This window comes from Morone saxatilis, unplaced genomic scaffold (genome assembly GCF_004916995.1).
Source record: "Morone saxatilis isolate NCDOM2014 unplaced genomic scaffold, NCSU_SB_2.0 Contig1, whole genome shotgun sequence".
Taxonomy (NCBI): Eukaryota; Metazoa; Chordata; class Actinopteri; family Moronidae; genus Morone; species Morone saxatilis.
In genome coordinates this window covers 16515544-16525806 of record NW_023339651.1, presented here as the reverse complement: position 1 = coordinate 16525806, position 10263 = coordinate 16515544, and the positions used below count along the sequence as shown (strand labels likewise).

General features: G+C 40.8%; 1 protein-coding gene across 1 annotated transcript in view; it reads right to left on the bottom strand.

Annotated features, from left to right (window-relative positions):
- Nucleotides 1-612: 612 nt before the first annotated feature.
- The window catches only part of LOC118329635 (arf-GAP with dual PH domain-containing protein 1), a gene marked incomplete at its 3' end in the record, with an annotated part of 25211 nt that continues 15560 nt past the window's right edge, over nucleotides 613-10263 (bottom strand). Inside the window, 7 exon segments of the mRNA XM_035663868.1 lie at nucleotides 613-841; nucleotides 924-995; nucleotides 1499-1561; nucleotides 1821-1904; nucleotides 3905-4051; nucleotides 4147-4259; nucleotides 7281-7363. Of these exon segments, the coding sequence (XP_035519761.1) occupies nucleotides 613-841; nucleotides 924-995; nucleotides 1499-1561; nucleotides 1821-1904; nucleotides 3905-4051; nucleotides 4147-4259; nucleotides 7281-7363 (791 nt within the window).

Here is a 10263-nt window from a genome sequence, read left to right as displayed (position 1 = left end):
AAAGACAAAACATTAAAGATAAGCACAATGAGGGCACAGTTAAGCCCTGGCAGGATAGAGAACCACAGACAGAAACTGTGACAAAGTGCCAAAATGTGTCAAGAAGAAAAGGGAAAACTTAACACTGTATCACTCTTTGAACAGGCATAATTTGCAACCAAGTGTGAAGGAGAAGCTATTGTGTCCGTGGAACTCACACACACAAATGGCCCTAACTAGAGCCAGTATTTGGTTTCTCTTTCCTGGGCTACTGTAGAAACATGGCAGTTCAACATGGCAGACTACGCCATAAGGACCCGCTCCCTCTATAGATGAAAATGCCTCCTTCTAAGGTAATAATAGTAAGGTGATAATACACTCATGAAATTATAGTCACAAATATTATGTTCCATTTCTACCAGTACATCCTCCTTAATGTTACACACTGGACCTTTAAAAAGATACAAAGAATGGACCATTAAAACCATTGCTCCATAGTGCTGGTAGCAGTCAAAAACTCCACAGGGTACCTTTAAACATGGAACCATAAACACTACAAACAAAACAGGAAAAATGGCTCCCTGCCTGCAAATAAATCCTTTCAGTATTCAAAAATTTAGAATTTTATCACACCTGCATATTCCTGCGGCCTCATTGGTCGATTGATGACCCTCTGGAAGGCAGCTATCCAATCCCGTTGCTCGGCCTCGGTCTCACAGGCAAACAGGAACTTCCTGTCCGGCGTGACGATGGTGATGCCGTGGTTCCAGTGGTAGCCCTGCGTGGACGGGGGCAAGCCGGACAGGACCGTGTAGCTGTTCTCCTTACTGCCTATGAACACCTCACCACGGGCATAGGCATCCTGGGAGACAGAAAGAGAGCGCGGATCAGTCAGATCAGTCAAAACAAAAGAAGAGGTCATACGGGTGCAAGTCTCTTCTTACCAGAGGGTCTTTGAAGTACATGAGTCTCCTGTCATCCATCGTAAACCACCTCTTCTTGAAGCCCTCTGTGTGCTGTGGCAGAGCAAGACAGATCGTGAAGAGAAAACGAAAGGGAGTCATTGCAAAGAGTATAAGCTATCATAAGAGGTCTAGACCTAGAGGTGTAGACATATACTGCACTAACTATAGCATCTAGTATACTGTATAGCACAGCAAACTGGGGATCAGTCACAAGATGAAAGATGAAAAAACAATGGTTCTGATATACAAAATTATATGTTGCTTTGGCCTAATCCCTAGTCTATTACTTCTTGTATCATATTAGATTTAGGCCACAGCTACTCAAGTGAATGTATCTAAACTCAGATTTCTGGGGTACTGCAAGTAGACAGAGCTTCATTTTAGTTGTTCATAAGGGAAAACAAGTTGGAAAGCATTCTTCTATACTTGACCTGTGGACACTTTTGCCAAATTAGGGCAGATGTAACTGTGAAACTGAGGCTTAATAATAATATTATTTCTGATTTCACTTTAGACAGGTGGTAGGATCCAGTTAGTATAACCACAGCACAAACCTTTGGACCCGTTTTCTCCATAAAGCCTTCCTTCATGAAGTTTCGGGTCAGTTTGGGCACCAGCTGGAGAAGAGAAGTAGAAGTAGTAGAGAAGAAACATAAAACATAACTGTCACATACTGTAAGATGGATGGAATTTTGTGAGAAAAAGATTTCTCAAAGTCATCCATCTCACAGCAGATGAATAATTTGTAAAATCAGCACTGAAAAATACATAATTCCTCCATTCTTGGTTTAGGAATGCATCGTGATCAGACAGCTTCGCCTTCCTGACAACAAGCACCATAACAGTGGGTTGTGAGATTAAATCATTCTCCCTCACCTCCTCGTCACTCGCTCCGGGGAAGGCCACCTGTAGGTAGTGGAACCTGGCCGCTCTGATAGCATTGAACCAGTCGACCATCTCCTGTAAAAAAAAAACAAAAAAAAAACAACCCTCAGTGGCAACATGTCCTGCTGGAATTCACACAGTACCTATTCCCAGTATGTATTTTAGTTCCGTAGTGAATATTGTGGTGTTTTTAGTTTCTCTGATGCCCCTGAAGGCATCCTTTCCACACAGTAAGGTGTAGTCAAAGGCAATCTGTGCTGTGTGGTTGCTGCAGTGCTGTCGATAACTCCACCACAGAACAAGAGTGACAGTGACACTGACTGAACCCAATGAACCCGCTCTGTCACAGCCGTCAGTAACACAGCTCAGCCAGCAGAGGGAGCAGTGCTACTTATGTGTTAGGCTCCACTTACTTCCCTGAACTTCTTCCTTTCTTTCTCTCTCTCACACATACATAGAGGTTCAAAATCAGAATGGTGATTGTTTAAATGGGTAATGGGGCTAACTTTTAGTTTTTACAAGTCCCAAAGCAGTCCTAGACACAAAACCTTTTTTTTTTTCTTTGGAAGGTTCTTGGGATGGACTTTGTAGGAAATGTACAAACAGTTAGTCTTTGAGTCACAGCAAATCAGCTGAACATGCACAATGTAAACTGTGACTATAGGCAAGTATACAATTCAGCGAATAAAGTCAGTTTTTCCTGTCAAGAGGATTTAGGCACTTTTATCAGGAAATTCTCTGGAAATTTAAAGCTAACTATGCAACTACTATATTAATGCCTTGTTCTTTCTTACACACCAAAATAAATAAGTGGGTACTTAGTGCTTTGGCTAAGAACATCTGTCTACTTTTCAATCATTAGTACCAAATTACATAGGTCTTTCCAGGAAGCTTCCTTCCTAGGAAATTATATAGAAATTACGGGACCCATAAAATGAAGTGTTACCATAGCATTTAGAGATATTTTCCTAAAGGGTTGCTGTTGACCCTAAAAACTAAACATAAAATACCACTGCTTTACTGTTAAACGGAAAAACAAAGAATAATAGATGCATTTATCTGAATTTCAGTCAACCAACACATGTGGAATGGACTCATATGTGAATGTAGAATAAGTAGACATTTGGCGTCAAGGGCTCTGACCTCATCACCCCCCACAAGGAAGCACCACACTCAGCACAGCAGGGAGTGGGGAGTGATGATAACTCCCCTCCTCCCCCAGGGGGAAGACATTCTCAGACCCTCCAGGTGGATGATGAGGTGTATGAACGGCAGCAGTGAAAGACATGCAGTACCTAGCTTACAGGAATATATGCATCATTAGAATGGACAGAACCATTCAGAACCAGAGTCCAATCTAACAAATCCTCTTTGTAATGCAACCTGGACTAAATTCAAAGCCATTTAAGAAAACAAAGCTAAAATAAAACTTATTTCACATTAGACCTGCATTGCAGTGTGTATGTGGTAAGATGACATTCTCTACAGTGCTGGCTTTGATCTTTGAAATGAAACAATGTGTATGAGGTTAAAGTGCTGACTTTCAGCTTTAAGGCTATTTACATCCATAGTGATTGTACACTGTAGCAATCGCAGCCCTTTTTTTCCCATAGTACCCCTGTTTTTGAACAGTAATACAATTGCTACTCTTTTTGCTGAATATGGATGTAGACACCTTACAGCTAAAAGTCAGCACTTTAACCTCATTAGCCGCATTTCCGCCGCATGGTACGGCCTGACTCGCTCTTATTTGGTTTTCTATTATGGGTAGTACTCGGTACCTGGTGCTTATTTTGATACCACCTCGGTTGAGGTTCAAACCGAGCTGCGCTGACATTAAGAAGTGACACTGATTAGTCATAGGTCAATCGTCATCAACACATGAACAGTAATGGGAAAAGCCAATAAGAAATGAATTATTAGAGGATATTTCCATTTCCATTTTGGTAAAGCAGACAGCATTCATATTATTCTGGTAACCCTGTATTAGTGCCCTGTATTACTGTAAGTCTTGACATATAACTAGCATGTTGCTGCACTGTACATGTGTACAGTGAAAGTGCTTGACAGTGTACCTTTGCGTCACTGTGGTAGACAAAGATGTTCCTTGTGCTGTTGTCTTTCAGGTAGGTGATCTGTAGGCCACAGGGGTTGCCAATCTTGGCCGGCTGGAAGGTGGCATTGAGGGTCTCGATTTTCATCACCGCTTTGGGATCCCTGGCCTTGGTGGAGGGAGACATGAACCACAAACAGGACACAGTCATATCCCACAGTCGACTGTAAACACTTTTAAAATCAGCTGCATCATCTCGCTTACATCCTGCTTGTTGAAGTACTTCAGCGCTCCCTCCCTCTCCGACAGGATGAACTTTCGGCTGAGAAACTGACCGTTGTCTCTTCCTCGTTTCCATAGAAACCCCTCTCTGTACCCTGGGCAGAGAGAGAGAGAAAAAAAAAGTGTGTGTGGTTGGGAGGTTGGTATCAAAAACCCATCAGAGCAGATGAGAGATTAAAACGGAGGAGGCATTTGTAACAGTAATGGTGAGATGTTGTAACTGGTTGGTGTAAAATGATACTTCAGTTAAGTCGGAATCAAAGATCGTTTGAAATCTCATTTAGAAAAGGAGGGAGGAAAAGGAGACGGAGAGAGAGAGAAAACAAGACGACAACAGACAAGAGAGGAAGAGGGTTTAGCATGAAATACAGCATGAGACAGCACACACATAGATTTTTTTTCTCTACATCCTTTTCCATGTTAATGATAAGCTGTTCTATTTATAGCCTGCAGTGTCTTCTTCTTCAGTCTATTTTGGTGAAAAGCTCTGCCTACACTGCCTCCTTTTCTCTGTTTTCTCTACTATTTCGGTCACGCTGTGAAGTGTTTTCTTTCTAGTCTGGATCTATTTTTGTGGCTTAGTGGGAGAAGGAAGTCTAAGCATAATCAGGTGGCGTTCCAAAGAAGGGACTCATTTGCATTTCAGCCATTTGACTGATGATGTTATCCAGAATCAACTTACAAATTACATGGGATTGAAGAGAACTTAATTTGCCCTGAATGATAAAATATAAAAGTACACACTAAAATCAATTAAATAATAAAAAAAGACAGATTTCTCAAGTGTATGAAACAGGAAGAAATTAATTAATGGAAATTACACTAATGAGAGCAGCGAGAATGAATCAAAACAGTAAAGTTGTGAGCCCTAAAACCAAAACACTGAGCTAAAAGACACTAAAATGCTCCATAGAGTTAAGGGAAACTGTAGGCTTAAGTGATCTTAAGTTTGCAATTTAGGGCTGTTACCTTATATTTGAAATTCGAGAAATAGTTTAAACGTAAGGTCAACAGACATGATTTTGACATGTGGCATGCCCTATTGACCTCTCAGTAAACTAAGCTAGTAATGTTATGTTGTTTACTACAAAAATGGAGGACACAAGAGACAAAAGCATGAAGCAAATCCGTCCTGAACTGACAATTGTGAGAGAAGCGGTGTGCTTCTGTCGACTTTGTACAAAGCGGCTGTCCAACTCTACAATGACATCAAAACTGCGGACCCACTTGCTAACATTAGCGGAGCAACGTCAAGTTTGTACAACCTTGTCTGACTGCTACTATTCGGCACACTCAGCTGGCCTCTTGCCAGATACTCGTAAAAGCACCATCACCGATAAGATAGCAAGATTTACATGCTGCAAGGGCTAATGTCTTTGTGCCTTTAGGATAGTCTTTAAGTTCCTGTGTGGTGTCATACAGTTGTACTATGTGTTATTATTCCAACAAATTATTGATTGTATTGGGCGAGTCTGTCATTATGAGTGACCCCTTCGACATTACATGCAGTCATTTGAACCATTGGTAATATAAAATAAGTGTAGCTTTAAAGTAAAATTATCTTTGCTCAGTACTCGTCGGCACAATGTGAGTTGGTACTGGTGGATTTTCACCACAGGACTGATGGTCAATGGTAAAAAAAAAGCCAAAATCTCACATATAGTAGGAAAAGAATATTCTTGGTATCATCATTTGATCCTTCACAGACCTCATATTCATGTTCGCACACAATTTCTTCACTCTACTGCTCTCTTTCTCATTCTCCTTATTCAATGCCCTCCGCCATTGATTACTCTCCTCTGTCTTCTTGTCCTCTGCACTCACTCCACTCCGTGTGTGTATGTCTTTGTGGCTGTGACTTTCTGACGTGAAACATTCACCTACACTGGCATTACCTCATCGATCAATAGCCCTCCTTGTCCCCACCCTCGCCTCCTTCCCAGACACTCTTTTTCTTCCTCCTAGCCTTTGCATACTGGATCAATATTAACATTGGCCGCTGTGGAGGCCAGGTTACTGCCAGTAGTCAATTTCAGCCGCCCACTCTCACACCCACACATACACACCCGCAGATGTCACGCACCTCACACTGAGTGATGAAGTGGGCATGAATGCACAAATAGAGATGACAGAATGACTCATATCATTACACTGTGCGTGTGTGTGTGTGTGTGTGTGTGTGTGTGTGTGTGTGTGCACGATTCTCCACTGTAACAATAAACAGATGAGGTCACTGCAAGCCAATCAGGAAGCTCAATCTCCAACAAGACATGAAATGTATATGAGTAGACATGCACCTAACACACAAATACTGTACCCTCATCTGCCACACACAACCAACCCAAACACACACACACCGTTTTAATGGCAGCTCTATTCTCCAGCGGTGACAATTACAGTGTCACTGCTTGAATGTAGCAACGGCGCTTTAAACGGCAAACGCAACCACTTAGGGGAAGAAGGATAAAGGAGAATGTTTGAAAGTCGGCGATGGATGTTTCAGGATAATTGAATTCCAGCTACTGGCATCCACTGGGAGACGTTTGTCCGAGGAGTTTTCAAGGTTTTGCTTATCGAAGGGTAAACAACTCAAGATTGACATGACAATAGACCAGCCATTTATGAATTTTCTTCATATGGAAGAACTCTGCATATCAGTGTACTTCTGCATGCGTGTGTCTTCTTCGTGTCCTTCTAACTGGGCAATTGCATCTGATGCTACAAGAAAATCGGTAAAAAACAATTCATTATTTCACCAATTGCAGCTTGCAACATTTGGAGGCAATTGGCCATAATAATGTAGCAACATGGCAACTCCCCAGTTGTCCACGCAATGGTGAAATAGTTTTTTAGTAATAAGGCTATATGATAAGATGAGAAAAGGATAAGTGAGCATATTCTGTTATTTGCGGTTGGCTTTGACTTAACTGTTGCAGAGGTGTCTTTAAGGCTTTCTCTGAATGCTGAGCACGAACATGATATTTTGGCATATTTGGGAAATAGGTAGCAATCTTCTTTCTGTCAGATTTTTCATTTTCAGTCAGAAGGTGTACTAATGAGGAAAATCAGCTTCAGCTTGAAAATAAATCGCCTTGGATGAGTCTGTATGCACCTACCTGCAGAGTAAGGCTCCTGCTTCTCGATAAACTCAAACTCATTCCTCTCGTACTTGGCTCTGATCCACTGCTCTCTCAGCAGCCTGGAGACAACACACAGAAAAACACACACAGTTCAGTTAACTTTCACATCAGTAACACACTCACTAACTGCCCTGATACACACACACACACACAGACACACACACACACACACACACACTCACATTATTACTTTTACTGTAACATAGAAATAATAGGCGAGTGTCAAATCAATACACATTGATATTCTGACGCACAGTAAGAACCCTATGTCATGATACGGTCTATGTTCGATATGTGAGGAGCCACCATGTATGAGTGAGTTTGGCTTGTAACATTATCATCTCTTCCTCTTTGAGTATTACATAGGAAATACTAGGAAATATCAAATTTCTCTGTGCCAGCGTCTATCTTTTTGTTGCCTTTGATCGAACATGGGGATGTGTCCCTACAGGCATCTGCGACATGAAGTATTTCAAACTCAAATAGACACATTAAGACTTGCATTTCTAGTCAGATATGAATACAAAGTACTTCGAGCTGTCAGTGTATCATATACATTTATACCATTTGTAGAAGTAAATTGCACACTGGTCATCAACTGCTGGTAGTCTACATTAACAAAACATTTTAATTCTATTTTTGCTGTTACTATGTGAGGATTAAATCGCCCTTAATTGTGTATACATATTAGCATTTCTTGATATTGATACTTATTAGATTATCTACAGTATTTCAAGAAATAGTTTGAGATTTTGGGCCATTTTCACTTTCTTCCCAGAGAGTTAGATGAGAAGATCAATAACCCCTAACTTATCTTAACGGTCCACTAAATATTAGGCTCTGCAAGCAGCGTAAAGACTGGAAACAGGGAGAAACAGCTAGCACAGCTCTGAAAGCATCTTCCTGGAGTCTTGTCACCGTCAGGTTGCCAGGCAACCCACAGAGAGTCCATGAAGTTACTGCTCCTGACCAAGGTTTATTTGGGCCCCCCTTAAAACCACACACACATCATTTTTAGCGGCACTTTGTTTTTCATGTGGATTAAACAAACAAAATGCTAATTAGTTAGTTTTAGCTCTGCTGCTGAAGGTTTTGTTTTTTTACGTTGAACGGTGGCAGGCTAGCTGAGTAGGCTGTTTCCAGTCTGTAGGCTAAACTGAGCCAACCGGGTGCTGGCTCTAGCTTCATGTTTCACACACAGAGATATGAGAGTATTAATCTTCTCATCTATCTCTCAGCATGAAAGCAAAAAAAGTGCATTTGCCAAAACTTTTTTTTTCATTTTAATTTGTCCCCAGTTGTTACATTAGGTTTCTTACCTAACCCTGATTAAACTGAATAATAGAACGACCCTTGAGCAAACACAGACTCATGCATCCTAACATTAACGCATTAAACATGATCACTGCCTTTGTTGCCAGTTTCTACCAAAACTGCATATAAAGGCGGTCGGAAGCTTCTTCCTCTCCAGTGTGAGGAGAAACAAATGGCACCATCTAGCACATCACCATGCCAACAATCTCTCTCATACCGTTTCCTTCCCTACCTCTCTCAACCATTCAGTCCCCCCTTCATGCTCCAAACTGCTTTCATCCTCTCCTTCCGTACACATTTCTCCCTTTATTTGCCCCTTTTCTCTCTTTAGTTAAAAAAAACAGCCGTTCTCAGCTTCAAGGAGCAAAATGTCTTACTCATACTCGCAGATATTTCTTTGAATGACACCTTCTAGTGACACGGGATCTTAAACACTAAACCCTGTGGCTCTCAGGGGACTAGAGTGAGTGAACACAAACAGGCACCATGGCACAGACACTGAGAAAGACACTTCTCTCTCATCTAGGCTTTCTCTCACTACCTTTTTTGGTTTGGTCTCTGTCTATTTTAATAAAATTGTGTTCTCTGGAGGAGACAGACACAGAAAGATGGGTGGACAAGCCTAAAATAAATGTCTCTACTTTGCTGTGTCCTCTAGATAAAATAAAAATGTATGCTTACAGAGCTTTAATGTTTTTAAATTAATTAAAAAAGTTAAAGTTTAATCAAACCACTGTGACTCAATAGTTTAAAATAACATGAAATAATCCATGGGGGTGTGTGGATGCTTTTTATAAGCCCTTTACACACAAAGAGGAAGAGGAAGTGATATTTAAGTGATATACACAGTGAGAGCTGTGAAACAGAACACTATGTATTCATTTACAGTAACAAAGTCCCACTGCATAGCATGGTGTAGCACTTTTGCACTTATTTGGATGTACGTGCCACTGCATTCAGCATTTTCTGATCACACTCAGTTGCAGGTAGTTCAACATGGGCCAATATATATACATACAAATAAGAAATAGGACTTTAAAGCTGCACTAATCAATATTTTATATTAATAAAAAATTAAAATTACTATGTGTAACATGAAAGGTGTTGCTCTTAGTAATGTACCCAGAGATAATTAGCACCCAACACTGCAGTTTCCCACAGCTCTAGAGTGTTTTATCATCTTTCAGCTTATAGTTTTGGTTTTATGGCCCACAGCTTTGCTGTATTGGTTTCCAGAAGCAGAATGAAACGTACTGCACGTTACCTGTCCAGCACCAAATAGAAGACAGGATATAGTGGAGCATTTAGCAACGTAATTAAAAATACCAAGGTACATTTTAGCAAGAAACATCCCACTGCTCAGCTTCATATTCTGTGACATTCCATGCTAACGACGGTTGGCAGCTAAAGACGACATTGTTGAGAAAACTGAAAACACAATCTGCAGAATTTACTTTAGACATTTTTTGCAACTGCATTGGCAAAGTGTTTTGAATTCAGCCTCTTCTCCCCCAGTGGCCAAGGCCTGTGGGTATTGTAGTATTTTTTACCTGTCCGCCATGCTTAAATTATGAACAAAACTTGATTTCTCAGAAATCAAGTTTAAATAATTCATACTGGTGGTGTCATGATCCGCTCCTGGCTT